The 18,117-nt window shown below is 39.3% G+C and overlaps 1 protein-coding gene across 3 annotated transcripts in view; it reads left to right on the top strand.

The window, feature by feature from the left end:
- SATB2 (SATB homeobox 2) overlaps positions 1-18,117 on the top strand; it is a 173,189-nt gene that overhangs the window by 74,496 nt on the left and 80,576 nt on the right. For 2 of the 3 annotated variants that reach the window (XM_040972159.1, XM_040972158.1), the window contains exons 4-6: positions 4,178-4,304; positions 5,297-5,420; positions 13,279-13,381. The exons of the other annotated variant lie outside the window; for it this stretch is intronic. In XM_040972159.1, the coding sequence (XP_040828093.1) occupies positions 4,178-4,304; positions 5,297-5,420; positions 13,279-13,381 (354 nt within the window). The remainder of the gene's footprint in view (positions 1-4,177; positions 4,305-5,296; positions 5,421-13,278; positions 13,382-18,117) is intronic. 3 annotated transcript variants of the gene reach the window in all.

The raw sequence follows: 18,117 nt of genomic DNA, 5'->3' as shown, positions 1-18,117 counted from the left end.
CCCACATGGGATTCTGGAACTGCAGGAGCTGACTTTACTCACTGCACTACAGTAACAGACGCCATTCTTTTCTTGATTTCACTCTGGCTTTGGTGTGGTGTCCCTCCTTTCTCACAGGCTGTTAAGACTGCCATTAGACAAATCCACCCTAGTTATTTCAGTACTTCTTTGTCTGCTTAGAATGCATCCCCTATTCTAATAGAGCTGCATTCCAGAGCAGGTTAATCTCTTAAAGCTTTGTTTTGATGTTGTTAGTGCACTCAGAAATTTGCAAGCATCTGGTTTCCCCTGACTTTTCCTGTATACTTAGACTGAGTCAATCCCAGTGCTAACCCTTCATTCTCACTTCAAATATCATAGTAACCTTCAAGGGCAGGCAGTGTTATCTTCCTCATTTTACCAATGTAGAAATTCACGTGTGGGGAAAGTAAGTAATTTGCCAAACTTCCTCAGTTAACAAGCAGAGTCTGGACATGAACTTTCCTGCAATTTCAGACTCTGGTCACACTCTCTAACACATACCGAGTATTTTTCAGTGAGGCATTCAAAGGCTATCAAAATTTAGAGCCAAGTTCCTTTCCACTATTTTCTCTCCCCTCGCATCATACCTCCTTCCCATACATCTCTCCTCCTCTACCTCCCCTCTCTTCTCTCCTCTACAAGTTTATTAGAAAAGCAGAGTGATTAAAAAGACAAAACAAAAAAAACAACAGAATGATAGGGGGATGAAGGGAAAGAGAGAAAAATCTTCCTTAAGTTTATTCCTAGAAGATCGCAGTGGCTCTGGAGTCAAGGGCTCCTCCTGGGTCTCTCACATGAGTGGCAGGGACCCAGCTTCTTGCACTGTGTTCTGGTTTCCCAGGTACATTGGCAGGTAATTGGAAGTGAAATTACTGGTACTTGAACCACTGCTGTAATATGGGATGCTGGTGGAGTCCTGTAGTCTTTTCTTCTTGTGTACTTCACACGGGAGTCACTGTGATTTTATATGATGATAAGAGTGAGAGTGTAGTCTTTGAAGTGACTCTTGATTCTGCTAGATGCCAGCTTGATTATTTGAGGTAACTCAGCCTGTGAACCTCTGTATTCTCAGGGGAGAAGTAGAATCACATAGCCCTGAGTGAAGATCCATTAGGGACTTGGTTGGCTTGCTTATAGGCTTGATGAAGCCAGGGAAGACCTACAGTGAGATGGCTACAGTGGATCACATCTGAACCTACTTTTAGATAAAAGGAAAGGAACCACCGAGGAACCACAAAGGAGGAAATGAGTTAAGGGAGGTAGATCTAGACAGTACTGACTAATCCTTTCATTGTTCCATTTTATAGATGAGAAGATTGTATGGAGAAATTAAGTCTTTCGTAATTGGTAGTTGGTGGTGTCCAGATTGGACAGATGCAAATTGACCAGGAACCTTGCATTATTGTTGATCCCTATGATATCCTGCTTCCCAGCTTGACTTTGTTAATTACCAGTGACTACTATTCCAAGCAGTTTTTGAGTCAATTTTCTATCAGACAAGGAAGACTATTCCAAGGAGCATGTTTAGGGAAGATTAGTACATTAAATAGACACTGATTGGAGAACAAGCTTATTAAAACCAGTTACTCCAACCCCCCACGTTGCTGTCTATAGCCCTCCTAGCAGACCTTAACCAGAAAGACTCTCATGGTCAATTTATGTTGCAGAGAAGGAAAGAATCCACCATCTCCCATTGCCTAAGAAAATAGCACACACCAGCAGATCTCTTCCAAAATGTGGAAACCAACCTGGAGCAGCTGCTCTATGTAGAAGTATTTGGAGGTATTAAGAATTGTGAAAACACCTGTGTGTCTAATTCCAGCCCAAACAATCATCTTCCGGCTCATGAGGATGGGGAGAGAATTTACCTAAATGGAGATTACTATTTCCAATAGAGTGATTTGTCTGTTGTTTCCTGTAAAAGTTCCTCCTCCTCACTTTTTTTTTTAAAATTGAAGTATGATTTGCATACAATAAAATGTATGTATATTGAGAATCTGGTTCGTTTTCAACCTCCAGGCAAAATAAGAAAATCTGCTTACATCTTTTTCCAGTTCCCTCTCCTGGCCCTCTGACTTCTCTCCACTTGGAGTTTCGTCTTTCCTTTTCCTGTATTTCATATAGGTAATATCGTAGAGATTAGAGTCTGTCACGTGTGGTTGAATTGTAGTATTTTCTCCTGATGAAAGGAATGAACTACCCACAAACACAGTGCATGGAGGACTCTGCTGTAGAGTCTGCATGGAAGCATGTGGAGTTTGCTTTCTTCAGAGGCCCTTCATGTTCTTAGCAACTAAAATGACCCATAACATCTATGGCTTCTACTTGCCTACCAGGGTACACCCTTGCCAATTCCATTTTCTTTCTCCATGATGCCTGGAAAACATGGTCAGTGGGTACTTTACGTTTGGATGACTGTGGCAACGAATTTTGAAAGCAGTGTAGAATTGTATAATGATTTTTAAAGAGGGAAATATGTTAGACACTTTTCACAGTATCTTCTTGGAATTTGCAAATGCCAGAAGGAATGAAAGAATCGTGGAAGCAGACCTAGCCTCTCATGGGTGGCTGTCCAGCGGGCCTAGATGTTCATTTCATGACTACTGCATGCTGTGTGCTGTGCACTTTTCATTGTCATGAGGGAAAATGTTAAGAAAACTATCCCCACAAGAAAACAGCTTTTCTTGGCAAGTGAAATCTGACTTCTGAAGCCAGAACTGGAGACATACGGTACTATGAATGAGAGCTGTGTTACTTTATTGGATCTGAGTCCAGGCACTATTTATACTGCAGCATATTCAGCACCAGATTGTTAAATCTTAATACTGAAACAGTGCATCATTTTAATATTTTTGTTCTGTTTATTCCCTGTTTTCAAGCATTATGTCAAGTATTGCGCATTCATTTATTTCATCTTGGGCAGGACATGTCTTGACCAGAAAGTTCATTTCCTATTGTTGGAATTTTGCTGTGTGGCAATAAAGCATCATTTTTGTGAAGCTTTAAAAAGTTCAATTGAATTATACAGGTATTCTCTCTCTGTTTGATGATAAAAATGTTTCAGTGATCAGTATAGTTGGGCTTACCTGTATTGTCAAGAATAAAAGTGCTATTTTTCTTTTATCTGTAAAACATAACTTCTTTAAAAAAAAGGGGGGGGGTGGTTCTGACGGTTTCTGACATCCTAGGGATCGTTGGTTTTTGTTGCCTGTAAGTAAAATTGTTGTTACTCTGTGCAGTTTGTAAAGTGGGTTTTACCAATTTTCTTCATCCGTGTTACGGGTATCCCATGTGCTAGATAAGGTGGGGCCCCATTCCCTGGATAAGTTAGCATTTTTCCCGTTTCTGAACTCCCCTCTCCCCGTAACGAGGGTGTTCCTCAACATCTGAAATCGCTGCTCCGGGTGGCCCAAGTTTGACCAAGATTTTTCCTGTCTTTTTCTCATGCATGTTTACCATATGCAGCAGGAAACCCACAGGGAAAGGGTACTATTGTCACTCTAAAAAAAGCTGAGGGATTAAAAAAAGAAGGGAAGTTTAAAGGCATCTTTGCTATTTCTGATCTGTGGTCAATCCTTGCGCTATTGCATTTGGCCCGGGAAAGCAACCCCTCCGGCTGAGAAGTGTGGATCTGGAAATGAACTCTCACTGCCTCCTCGGCTCCAAATGCTGTTCGCACTGGGAATCACACCACAGTCAGGATGTAACTGCGCGCCGAGCCCACACACAGGAATTCTCTTGTACAATTCAAAACTGAATCTAGTATTTACTTAAAGCTTGTTTTTTCTTTTCTTCCTTTTTTTCCCCTTGTCTATGAAAAATCAGCAGTCCTGTATATTTAGCATCAGTCTTAAGTTAGAAAGTAAGGCAAGACTTTGAGGGAAGGAAGTGTGTCTGTATGGTTTTCGAAGTAATTTAAGAAACGGGAAAATAAAAGAATGGCCTGTCCACAATCAAACCTTTCATCCCCATCTTCCTGTGTAGTTAACTAACTCTATTGTCAGGCAGAAAGAAATAGCTCATTGCACTGGGTTGTAAAATATCTGGAGTGAACCTTGAATGTTGACTATTGAATGACCTTCTTCACATTGGGCAAACAATGAGAAGGTTTAATAAATAGCAGCTATGTGTTTATTATGTTTTTCTTCCCTTGCAGGAATAATCAAGCTGGGGAGGTGGAACCCTCTCCCCCTCAGTTACGTGACAGATGCACCCGACGCAACAGTGGCCGACATGCTACAAGACGTCTATCATGTTGTGACGTTGAAAATCCAGTTACAAAGGTGAGTGCTTTCTGAACATTTTCCTTTCCTACTCTCAGAGCAGCTCCCTGGATTCACTGCAGAGATCAACACATCCTGTATGCATTAGCTGCTAGATATTGGTGAAATGGAAAAAAAAAAAGAGAGAGAGAGAGAGGAGGGGAGGAGAGGACCTTTATAGTCCACATTCCAACTGTTTTATGTTTTGTTTTCAGATGCAGTGAAGTGGTAACCTAGGGCGCAGCTTGATAAATCATTAAAAATCTGTGGCCTTTTAAGGGGAACTTTTCACTGCCCCTTATTCAATTGGTCCACTAGGCCTGCTTATCTCATAGTATTTGAAGGATGAACACCTCTTTTCTCAAGTCTGTGTTACAAAGGATGGGTTTGGTTCTTGTTGTAGCCTCACCAGGAATGCCCTGACTTTCTGTTTCTTTGCTGGTGGCCATCTCAGGGATTCCACAGCTTGCAGAGACACTGCAAGTGACTCCTCCTCATCAACTTCTTTCCCCTCTCTCCACTGCTGCCTTCCTGCCCTTCCTCCTTAACTCTTCTCTTCTCTTACATCTCCCCGTCCCCCCGCCGTTTAGGAAAGTGAGATCTCTGAATTGTTCTGTGAGTGTGAAGGTCTGGAAAGTTTATTGAGATTTAACCCAAGGAATTCCCAGCAATTGAGTTTGTCAAAGCTTGGCAAGTTTTGTCATCATACTGCTGGGCCGTTGCTTTCAACACATTGCAGAGATAACATAAAAAAAATGGTATGTTTGCACAGACAAGATGCTTACTTTTCTTAGAGTGGGGTGATAGTTACTTTTACAAGACCCCGCCAGTCTCTCTCAGGGTCCTGGAGAAGTAGTATTGCTCCCTTCTCTCACCCTCATTCCGGGGGACCTTTAGCCCTGCTCCTCAGCTGCTCCCACAATGCTTGCACTCGGCCCAGGAGTGACCAGCATGCAACATCCTCTGTAATCAGCCAACTCTTCCTGAGGTTTGTGTGTCATTCATTCTTGCAGTTGTTCAAAGTTGGAAGACTTGCCTGCGGAGCAGTGGAACCATGCCACAGTGCGCAATGCCTTAAAGGAACTGCTCAAAGAGATGAACCAGAGCACATTAGCCAAAGAATGCCCTCTCTCCCAGGTCAGTATCTTCACAAGAGGCTCTGGGAAACGGAGCACACCACTGGGACTGTCTAAGAACAGTGGCAGCCCTACTTGGACTGCCGTCTTCCCTGTCTTTTACGGAGAGTCACACTACATTTGAGGTGGAAAAAAAAAATCAAGAGGGATTATAGTGTTTCAGGATGTAGAGTAGAAGTTATCACTTCTGGAGAGCTTTGAAACCTGTTTTTGTACATAATCATTAACTTCTCACACATGTTATGAGAGGCAGGGATCAGTGAATCTCCACTTTATGAGGAAATGGAGATTTATAAAGAAACACTCAGGTCCCTTGCTGATGCAGGTAGGTCTGTGTGCATTAAGAAGAACCTGCTCCTCACCTCCCCTATCTCAGCTGATGCCTAGAGCCTGGCTGGCCTTGGTGCATGGAATGGGTCAGCCGTGCTCTGGGAATGTTTCTGTGGCTAATTGAACCATTGCCCTATCCAATGCCACAGACATGACTTGTGGAGATTTTGTAGCAAGTTCAACCCATGAGAGTGCATAATGAAAAATGATCTTCCATTTTTAGTGAGTTGATTATAACCTTCCACACAAATAAGAGACCGGTGAGGATCAAAGGAGGAGGCAAAAGCAAACTGTATTAGATATAATCCACTTGAGTTTGGCACTTGCATAAAGAAATGATTCAGGGGATGGTACATATTTTCTTGAGCATCCCAGAGGCCTGTAATTCAAAAGAGCAGCCTTGAAGGCAGAAGACAAGAGTGTTGAAGTCCATAAAAGGGTAACAATTGTAGCCAGAGGCCTATATATTTATCAGAGGGGAAGTCATGATTTAGCCATTCTGTCTGGCCAGTTGCTTGTAAAGTATAGGTTGTATTTGTGTGTCTGTATATTTATTTTTGATTTCACCTTTCAAAATATGTTCAGATGCTGACAACCTCTTCCTTTTTCTCTGAAATTTCTGTGAGGCACCACCTCCAGGCTCTTTCTTCAGCGACTTGTTGGCTGCCCCGAGCCACCTGGTTTGCTATATATTAGGCACAGGCCTCCCTTATCAAGTTTCCAATTTGGACACATCATGAACACATCTTTCTGTGATTTATTCATTCTTATCCAAGGAAGTATTGAAAGAGTTAAGGTGCATTTCAGCCATAAAGCTACAAAACCACAGGGATTTTGATCCATATCAGTACATAAAAATAATAGTTCCCGCCTGTGGTCATCACACAGATGGTTACAGATAGTCTTATTAATTGAAATCATAATAAAAGAACAAATAATTTGCAATTTCATGAACCATCTTATATGCCTATAGCACATTTGAGTGTTCTCCGCGATTCCAGAAGTATTTATAAAAATTTTGTGAAAAAAAATATAACATTAAGTTTACTATTTTGACCATCAAGTTTGTAACTGAGATGTATTAAATACATTCATGATATTTTGCAGCTATCGTCCTTATCTGTTGCAAAACTTTTTCGTCACCCCATGCAGAAAGTGTGTAACCATTAAGCCACAATTTCCTATTTTACTGTTAACTTTGCCTCTACTAAAACTTCTATTTTCTGTTTATAAATTTATAAATTTGCTGATAGAGGAACCTTATAGAAAAGTAATAAGTGAAATTCTAGAATATTTGCCCATTTGTACTAGTTCATATTACTTAGCACTTATGTCCATATATCTCTATGTATTTAATATATATTAAAGATTTGTTTACTTGAAAAATAGAGAAAAGAATACACACCCATACTGATGCAAACACAGAGATCTGTTAGTTGTTTCACTCTCCTCGTGGTCACAGGAACTTGTAAATCTGCAATTCCATTCTGTTCTCTCATTGGGAAGCACAGCCCATCTTCTACTAACTTCTCAAGGCTCATTAGAAGGAAGCTCTGTCAGAAGGGGAGAAGCCACAACTTGATCCAAGTTGCTTCTACGGGATGCTTTTGTCACAAATGGCAGCTTAACCCAGGATGCCATGTGCCAGGCCCTAATTGTATTTTGAAACCAACCTTATCCCATGTCCCTTGTTGAGGCTTTGTTGTCAAATATTTGAGTAAAAACTGAGAAAAGTTAGTTAGCTGTTTAGTGCGACAGTGATATAGCATTTATATAGTTTGTAAAAGTCAACTGTAAGAGCCTTATTTCTGTTATTTTAAGTGAGTGTCACCCATTTTGGAATCATTAATCGACCTAATTCCAAAATAGTTGGGCAGTGAAATCAAGCATCCAGTTAAGTCAGTAGAAGAAAACAAATTGAGTGGGCTCATCTAAAGACAAGTGGCTGACCAACCACATGGAGCAATATCATGCTAACCAGTTGTCAGCTGTCCATTTCATTTAGCCATAAGTCATGCCATACGCCAGTTATGTGTCCTGTCTCATGTTAGCCAATTGCCCCAACTGTCTGTTTCAGTTATTTTCAGGTAAGGCTGTTTCAGTTTGTAGCCCAACTTCATGAAGTCATACTAATTCCTCACTGGAGCATTGCAGTGAGCATTAAAAATAATTGAGAACAGAAAGTACACTTGTGGGGTTCACATCATGGGACTTGCCCTAGCACAGGAATCATCTCCCTGAATCCCCCCCTCAGCCCTGAGACCTGTGTGGCAGTGTCCCCGGTCATAGATGGGGGACTGGCCTCCAGATATACAAACCATTCTGTTGCCATCTCAGACGTGGCCTCTTCATACTCCAGAGCCTTGAGAAAGTGTTTCTTCCCAAGCAGAAGTTTTCCATTCTCATGTTATGGCTCAGAAACAGGAAGGCAAAAGGATACTAGGATGCTGCCAAATGACTTGAAATGAATTTTTCATGACAAAGTATTCTTCCAAATCAGTTTTTTTCCTATACTATATTTAATTGAAGTATCATTATAACCTAATGTTTACTATATTACTTAGCATATCACAAAGCAACTGGGAAAAGGCTGAAAATGAACAAGGAATGTATTTATTACTCATTGCCTGTCTAAGACTCTCTTCCTCATTTAGATGAGGTGGGTGGGGGTCCAGAGGTGCTTGCCTGTCCCTCCAATTGGGAAATTGTCACTTGACAGAGATAGAACTACAACCATCACTCCAGTTACAGAATGTTGTCTTCAGAGCAAGTGTAATGTATATCTGCTTTACTGGTCAGCCAAATCGATCCCACAAAGTGCTCCAACTATTTTATACTTTTCTGTCTTTGTCTCTCCAGTCTCACTCTTGGGAATGGGGATGTCGGTTCTCTGTTTTCCCCAGTATGTTGTTCAAATCCTCTTACTCCATGTTTTCTGTTTTGTTCTTTCGTATTAAATTCTAAATTTCCCTTAGGTTCTTTAGGTTTCTTTGATTCTAAGCTTCTAAATTAACTTGTAGAAGGAACCTGAATAAATAAACTTTGTGTTTTTTGTTTTAGTCACCGTGTTTTTCACTTTATCAGAAGAACTGGTTGCAGCGTCAGCTGCTAACTGGGCTGTGCTGACTGCTGGAGGTGGTGGTGATCTCCTTCCTTTTATTCGTTAGTTTCCCTCCTTAAGGGACCCATGGAAAGGTGTGGCCCAGTAGCCGGGTTTCTTTGTAGTGCCTCGCAGTACAGTTTACTTGAGATGAGAGGGCCTTTCTTTCTGAGATCCAGGGCCTTGCTTTAAAGATGGACTATGGGATGGCACATCAAAAAGTTTGTGGAAAAGGAATTGAAAAATATATGATTTTTTTAAAATGCAAAAACCTGGAAATTCATTCTCACAGAGAGACTTTAAAAACTTTATGGGAAATATGTAGCATGAAAAAAATTATGCATGTGTTTAAAGTGTTTTTATAACAAAATAAGCTTTCTAATTTTATTTGCCATGAGCTTTTTCAGATATCCCTGTACTTATAATTTCACATGATATCTGTTCCATGGATTGGTTAGAAAACAAACATGTAAACTTAAAATTTGTTTAGGAACTTAAGAGAAAATTTATAATATGACATTCTGATATTCTCTTGCCATTTGTTTTAGAGAACATCAAAGCAGCTAGTCAACATTGGGTTAACTGGGGTAGGACTCTGTTTTATTTTTATTTCTCAAATACCAGTTTCTAAAAAAATAACTTTCAAATAGAAAGGAAAATGACTAACCTTGTGTCAGGTTGAATAAGGAGATTTGGACATTATCTTCTACGAAAATATGTTTAAAATTTCATAAATAAAAAAGAAAGTCTGAAATTTTCTTTTAAGTTTCTGTAATTGAAAATACATTTTCAATTTTTATTTTTTATTTCTTTTTAAATATTTTTATTTTATTAGAAAGTCAGATTACAGAGATCAGGAACAGAAAGATCTTCTATCCACTGATTCACTCCCACTTGGCTGCAACGGCCAGAGCTGAGCTGATCTAAAGCTAGGAGTCAGGAGTTTCTTTCAGGTCCCCTACGCAGGTGCAGGATCCTAAAGTTTTGGGCCATCCTTGACTGCTTTCCCAGACCACAAGCAGGGAGCTGGATGGGAAGTTGGACTGCTGGGATTAGAACTTGTGTCCACATGGGATCCCGACACATACAAGGCAAGAGCCATTAGGCTACTGTGCTGGGCTCTCTTATTTAATACATGACTTTATTCATGAGGTAGCCTTGTTTGCAGTCACTGTTTACATTGTATTCTTGGTAGTGTCTTTCTGCTGCCCAGTGTCTGTGGACCTCCATCCTTGCTTACCATCCTCGTCTATTTAAAATGATGTGTACTTAGTAAGTGTGATCATTTTGACATCAGCCTCAGTAAAATATAGTTGCTTTGCTAAGTGCTAGCAATACCAATATGCATATCTTCTTTGTTGATATGAAGAGTTCATTTTATGAGTCTTTCTATTATAAAGTTATATTATTTACAGTATGACTTCATATTAACATACATTGGTCAGATATACTCAGATCATTCTCTTTTACAAAAAAAAAACCCCAAAAAACCTGAGGATCCTGGAAGTCCAAATGAAAAACATAGGATTAACATGAATTGCAGACTTAAACACATATTTTGTGAGGGGGGAAAAAAAAGCCTCTGACTGAATTTAGATGTTTTTTGGCAGGGTGGTGGGTGGGAAGGATTTTAGTCATTACTCATCCTGTTCTGCACCAACTGCATTCTCATCAGGTGGAAGATGTTATTGAATGTTAAGAGGCATCACTATTTTAGTGGCATTGATTATTTAACAGTGTCCTTAGAATGGGTGGTGTAGACTCACTCTGTACCCTAGACCTCTGCAGAAGGTCATTCACTTCCTCCAGAATAAGAGCAGCATGTTCTGGGATTGTGTTAGGCCCTTCCAGATTCATGTATTTTTAAGTTTTGATTTTTAGAAAGCTAATTAGCACTAATATTAAATTATTCTTACATTATGTGTCCAGAGTGTTCTAATATGTCCTAGTGATTCAGACTTGGACTCTAACAATGATTTGGGAGTAGAGAATGAGTGCTCATGTTTGAGACTGGAATAATTACATGAAACATGACCTTGCTTGTGAAACATTTCCGGGATATACCTTTTCTGCTTTTGAAACTGTAACAATTCTTATTCCTAAAGCTACTTTTGATATCAACTATGTAATTAATATAAATAAAATAAATAAAATAAATAAAATAAAATAAATAAAATAAATAAAATAAATAAAATCTGCTGCAGACTGGAAGAGATCTTTCTGGTACTTAAAGATACTAAGTGTTAAGGAGATAGTATTTATTTGCCACCTAATTTCTTTGCTCAGTTCATAGTTTAAATCTGTTTACTTTTCACTCTGTCGTTTAGTGATAGAAACTCATTTATATAGGCCACTGAAGAAAAATCTCATTGGATGAATTTACCCACCCCTCTTTTTCAGTTGAGTTGTTGGAAATGTAGGACCTGTTGATGGAATCACTAAACAACCAATACTCATTTCCCGGCTACATGTGTTAAAATTGACATTGCACAGAGTCCATCGAAATGCAGGTGGCTCAAGGACAAAGTGGAAGTGGCTAGGGGGTAATGCAAATGTGAATGATTTAGGGCCAGTGTAGCTTGGGTTTGAGATCTAACCTTATGGGCCAGGAGTGTGGAGTGAAGGCTCCAAGTGTTTTCCACTTTAATCTACCTTTTAGACCATTTTGCACTGAAGCTTTAACCCTGCCTCTTGTCATGGTTAATATATCCTGTGCCTTTCCAGAGTATAATATTCCTATAAAAACGACAAGTACATTTGCAGTCATTCACATATATCAGTGTAGCTGGCGCATCTATTATTAGTCCACTTCCATGTTAAACTTTCTATTATTATGACATTTCAGTTGGGTATTTTTAAATTTCATCTCTGTCCCTTTTTATGTGTTAGATTTCAGTGACGCAGATATTCTACATCAGAACTATGTGAGGCACGAGGAAGGAAAAAAATGAAACAGACACAGTCTCTGTCCTTCACAGTCTCTCTGTCTAGGAGCAAAGAAAAAAATGTTAGCCCAGAAGGGAAGCTCACTGGGCTGGGTGGGAGCCTGCTTCGCTGGCTTGTTAGTAGCATGCAGAGCAGTGCTTAGGACTTCAAGGATCCTGTCAACTCTACGAAACACTCGGGTGCTGCCTATTGGTTGAATGCCTTGTTGTGTTCAGTTCCCAGGATTAAAAGTGTTCTTTTTCCTTTCCCCCCACTACCAGAGAGATTGTCTCGTAGAAATCAGCAGCTGGTGGGAGACTAGCTGTCTGTTGTGAAGAAAAGACCAAAAGGTTTCTGGGAATCGAATTAGGCATCCCCACCCCCAACCAGTGCTGCATAGGGATTAAAAAAAGGAGGTGGAGAGTCAGATGTTTTAAATAGGACTCCATGTAGGACTGGATGCTGGCGTTTGAACCTCCTGGTAAATAACTTGCCATTGACTTGATTTATTGTTATTCTTCTTATCTCTACTACTTTGGAAGTTCTAAGATTTCTCTGAACTGCTTCATGTCTGGGGGATAACTTTTTGAGAAAGATGAGATTTCAAGGCAAGATATAAAACCTGGTGCAGTTCATTTGGAAATCTTGAGTTATGCAGGCCCATTTGCTTTTTCAGACAGAATTTGCAGAAACAAAATCTCCCTGTAAAACACACACACACAAAATCACAGTCAGTGCAGGTTTAAGTTAACATCTGCCACAAATGTTGGCCCAGCCTGCCATCTTGGCAGCAGGCATCACTCTGTTGGACATTGGATTCAAGGTGTGCAATTACAATTTTAGTTTTCCAGTGCAAAATCAGATTATGCTTCCCCTTTCCTTGCTTTAAAACGTCAGTTACAAGCCGCTCAGCCGAGGAATTGAGCTCAGGAGGAAGAGGAAGATGAAGAATAAGTAGGACTCATGTGCATGAGAGCCAGAAAGTTTTTGCGTTGATTCGTTTTTGCTTGAAGCTCAGTACAAGTGTTATGTTTAGTTTCCTCTGCTCTAAAATAGCACTGTTAATTTTTTTCATTTGGTGAATTTTCACACAAGTGCTAATCACACGTTTCTATAAATCATATTAATTTAACTTATTTCCCTAAACGTTGTTCTGCAGTGTGTAGCACGGATGTTCTCAGATTCTTGGCTGTGTAAGCTTGTTGCAGTTGGAAGCAGAACAGAAACATCTGAAAGGCATTATTTGCCTTACGGATGCTGGAGCGTCTGGTCTCACCTTGTGCTCGGGTTCCTAAATCACAACTGTTCTTCCCCTTTGCATGTAATCTGCATATCACATTCCCTTCAGCCTTAATGTTAACCCCAGAGCTAACTTTTTGGAGAAAAGCACTGGTATCATATAAGTTTAAGGGACAGTACCTTTAGCAGTCCAGTGTGCCCTTCCTTGTCCCTAAACAGGAATAGTCATAATTTTAGAAGAATAACTCATTCTTGTTCTTTTCAGAGTATGATTTCATCCATTGTAAATAGCACATACTATGCCAATGTGTCAGCAACCAAGTGCCAGGAGTTTGGGAGATGGTATAAAAAGTACAAGAAGATTAAAGGTAAAATTTTTGTTTGTTTGTTTTCAAAGCTTGTTTTCTGTTTCTTCTGTTTATAAGTCATTGATTGTTTGGAATTTATGTTGGTTTGGTAATGTTTCTATTCATATGCATAGTTTTTTACAATGGTAAGATGATTATGATTTCTGTGGGCCCAGATTGGCTCTCTTAAAACCAGGGGGATGTTTGGAGGAGCAGGCTTAGCATGATTTATCAGGTTCCTGGTTTTCACAAATGTATCATCAGGCCCAAGTCCTTTAGAATGAAAATATAAGGCAGGCATTCTAGCTTCCAGCAGCACTTTAAGTCTGCGTACCGATCAGCAAATTGGAAGAATTGTGATAGGATCAGGAGATCCTTGGTCAGAAATGGCGTTTTGATTTTACGTTGATTTGGTTAGAGCAAAGATTCTCATGTTAGGTAATCCTGTGTTCAGACCTTTGTCTTCCTCTTGTCATTTGGGTGAGTGTGAACAAACTACTGGATTCATATGAAGACTGAAAATAATGAAAATACCATATTTTGCATGTTTATGACATTATCTGTTACATTTTATATAGGTTTCATAGCATTGCTGACTTCTCACACTTGATACAGGTTTTCAAAGTATTGGCTGACTTTTCACTGGCCACTTTGTGAGGGCCCAATGGCAGTTTATGGTGGGTCGATGAAAGAGAAAGATGAATTTCCTTGTTTTGGTGCCTACAGGTTTTGTCTGGGGGACAGAGTTGAAATAACACTTGTCTGCTAGTTGGCTGGCTCTTCAATATTTGGGAGCTTGGCTGCATGGTTACCTTTTGAGAAAATGTACCTTACAGCACTTGGGGCACATTTCCAAGTGCTAAGTTGTTAGAACTTTTTGTGCCAAATATTCAGTTCCTAAGGAAAGTGAAAAATGTTGAGCTGCCCAGGAGAAACTAAGTGCACTGTAAGCAGAACGGCTGGTTCTTTCTTTTCAAAGCCTATTTCCAAGTTCTTAGATTCCTTTAAACTCTGGTTCGAACACTTGCTTTTTGAACATTCATATTCATCCTTAAACAAGATAAGATGACTAACTCCCTATTATGAGACATAATGATTTGATTCAGAAGCAGTTCTTTTCTGTAAGTGTGGCTTCCAAGTTTTTCTTTCAAAGTAGGATTGTTAAAGTAATTGAACATGTCCTCTTTGGCTAAAAATCAAAAGAATCACGCAGCATCAAGGTCATTTGTCAAATCCTGTTTACTCACTATTGTAAAAGAAAGGAAGAGTGTCCTTTTTAATAGGCTGGAGGGTAATTCCCAATTCAGAAAGACCGGAAACTCTTCACTGTAGTGTTTTCTGAATTTTCAGTGCATGGTATATATGTGTGTGTGCAAGTGCACACCCATGCATGTAACACTCATGTTTTCTACTTTTCTTTTGTCTTGGAAATTCAGTTCTTGAAGCTATATATATATTTTTTCAAGGTAGTAAATGCACAGTTAAATCTGTAAATGCTGTGAAAGCAGATGGAGACCTTGATTTTATTCAGTAGGTCAAGGACCTGCACCTGAAGAGGCTGTCAGGTGCTGTGCATATATGCTATTCAAAGACGGGAAGCCAGTGACTGCTGTGGAGAAGTGTGTGCATGTGTCTGAGTGTGTGTCGGGAGGAGGAGAAAAGGGAAGGTTAAGGTAGGTGTGAAGTAAACACAAGCTGCCATAAAACAGTTCAAGTGGTGTTGATTCATCAGCCAAGGCAGTGGGAGGAAAAACAAAGAATTCATGACAGGTATAGTGGTGTACGGAACATCAACACCCAGAGAAGTGCATTTCATTAACTTTCGACCTGCAGAAAAAAGGAAGTGTTGGACCTGGATAGGCACATTTCATCGGAGAGAAGCTGTTTGCTATGAATGCATGTTGCTATGAGAGTTCCTAGCATAGGTGACCCATTGTCCAAGGGTTCCTAAGATGTTTTTGTGTCTGTTTTTTTAAAATGGAAAAGAGAGAGAGAGACAGGGAGAGAGAAACAATGAATCACTTTCAAATCTGGAAATTAGTTTCTAGCAAATCCAGAACATCTTAGAGGCTCTTTTTTTTTTTTTTTTAAAGATTTATATATTTTTATTACAAAGTCAGATATACAGAGAGGAGGAGTGACAGAGAGGAAGATCTTCTGTCCAATGATTCACTCCCCAAGTGACCACAACGGCCGGTACTGTGCCAATCCAAAGCCAGGAACCAGGAACTTCCCCAGATCTCCTACACGGCTTCAGGGTCCCAAGGTTTTGGGCTGTCCTTGACTGCTTTCCCAGGCCAAAATCAGGCACCTGGATGGGAAGGGGAGCTGTCGGGGTTAGAACTGACACCTATATGGGATCCCAGCGTGTTCAAGGCCAGGACTTTAGCTGCTAGGCCACGCTGCCGGGCTCTTGAGGCTCTTCTTGCTGGAACTCACAAATCAGAGTTCCAGGTCCCTCTCAGCCTCCCCCAGGGTTCCCACCCTTCTGCTTCTCTGCCCCTTCCTTGCTGCTGCACGTTACCGGTTTTGTGTGCAAGTGGGCAAGAAGAGCTCTAGTTCACTTATGATGTCCCAAACTAAATGCAGGCTTCACTGTTAAATATGTTTCATATTATCTGCTAATGTCTATTTTAATAAAACAGTGGGAACTAAATGGTTGCTTCTTAATGAAAACCATGATTTCCTAAACATAAGCTATGTGATTCTGTTACAAATTGCCACATATAGATCTCCTAGGTCAAAATTTTTTTCTCTTTTCATAGAAATAAACAAACAGTAAAATAATTATATATTCTGGAAGATCAAAGTAAATATGACTAAAACCTGGCAAAAATAAAAGTCTACTAGAAGGATTAAAAAAAAGATCAGGTTTCAAATTCTGTACTTAATGCTTAAATAAATATGAGAAAAATGAACAATCAATAATTTGATATCATTAAAAACAGATGTAAAAACTGTATACAAATGGACTTGTCTAAATTTTGAAATAAACATTTAAATGTGAATTTTTTGAATTGTTGTTATTATAGTTAAACTATTTACACTTTTTCTTTAAAAAGTCCTAAATTGGTTTGGCTTAGCATGCTAACTTTATTTTCTCCCATGATCACAGCAAAGCACACTCTGTTTACCTCTTTCCTTTAATTTCAAAGACAATCATGGTTGACAGACTTATTGGAGTTAGCATTAACATTACTGCAGGATAGTTGGGGAGACAGAGTTTGTATATTCTTGTTTCAAGGTCCGCAATCATGAACCTGCTTCCCAGGAGTTTTAGATATTGGAAAACATGGAGTGCGTGGGTGGGTAGTTGGATAGAGTGGTAGGCTGTTTTCCACAGCATTTTGTAGAAATATTTACTTAATTGCAAGGCAGAATAGCAAAGAGGAAAAGACAGAAAGATAGATATAGATAGATAAAGAGAGAGACGGTGAGAGATATCCTTTAATCTGCTGATTCGTTCTCCAAAATCCAGCAACAGTCAGAAGTGGGACAGGACAAATTCAACAACTAGGAACTGCGTGATGGTTTTCGATTAGGTATCATGTACCCAGTTTTTTGGGTCTCCATGTACTGCCTTCTTAGTGCAGTAACAGAATCTGAATCAAAATTGGAGAATCACAGCCAGCATCCCACACTGGGACTTAACCTACTGTACCGAAAGTATCTGACCCTGGACAGGTTTTTAAAAAATTGCTAATCATATCACACAGAGCTGCTCCTGTACTCCTATGTACAGTGAAGAGGACAGAAGCTCTCAAGTATGAGAAAAATGATATATTACTTAATGGCAAAAAGAGAAAAAGGTAGACCAATATTAACAGTTTTGACATTCAGCTGTTTTTTCTTGGGCATAGGGATGATCCACAGATACCTAGAAAAATTCATACTATTATAGATTTGCTTCTAAGGCTGGGAGATTATAAGGGAGTTATCTCTTCACTTCTTTTGAAAAAAAATCCAAATAATCTTTTTCATGAGCTCTAAACATAAACTGGACTAATCATATCTAATGAAACTAAATAACAATTATGTATCTAATAGCACCACCAGTTATATTTGTATGGCAATCTATGTTTGCAAAGGATATAATGAAAATAAGAAATTGCCTTAATGAAAGATGATCTCATATTATAGATGTATTCCAGTTAATAAATAATAAAATAATTTTATATCTAAAATATTTTTCATCTGATTCCAGTGGCAAAATGAATTTTCATCTTTGGTGAGGTCAATCTCAGCTATTTCAAATGTCTCAATAGCTGAAGGGTCACCGCAAGTTCACACAAATACTGGTGGCTCTCATGAAATTATTTGTGTCATAAAATAATACCACTAGAATGAATGGATCTAACCAAACCCCAAATTTTGGCTAGAATACAGAATTATCCCCGTCACTTTCCTTTTCTCAATCATTGCTCAAGAGCTCCGTGATTGCTAGTTGTCTTAATTTTATTGGTTTATTTGAGCTTATTTTGCAAAATATTTTAAAAAGCTGGGAAAGTGCAGGATTTGAAAATTAGTGTGACTTCCTAAGCCTGGTTTATTCTAGTAATCAGTATTTTATCTGACCCTGTCTGATCTATTCTTGCAAGATCAAACGTGTAGTCCAGCAACCAGGCAGTAAACAAAGCTGGGAAGGGTTTCGGTAAACACAAAGATTAGATGTTGAATGAAAATTAAACTCCTTGAACTAGTCCTCTGTACTAAAGTGGTTAAGTGGGTTGTGATTAAAAGAAATAAGTAATTATGAT

The sequence above is a fragment of the Ochotona curzoniae genome, unplaced genomic scaffold (genome assembly GCF_017591425.1).
Source record: "Ochotona curzoniae isolate NIBS_2020 unplaced genomic scaffold, NIBS_Ocur_1.0 contig_2210, whole genome shotgun sequence".
Taxonomy (NCBI): domain Eukaryota; kingdom Metazoa; phylum Chordata; class Mammalia; order Lagomorpha; family Ochotonidae; genus Ochotona; species Ochotona curzoniae.
The sequence above is the reverse complement of the archived record's forward strand: the minus strand, read 5'-3'. Positions and strand labels throughout refer to the sequence as shown.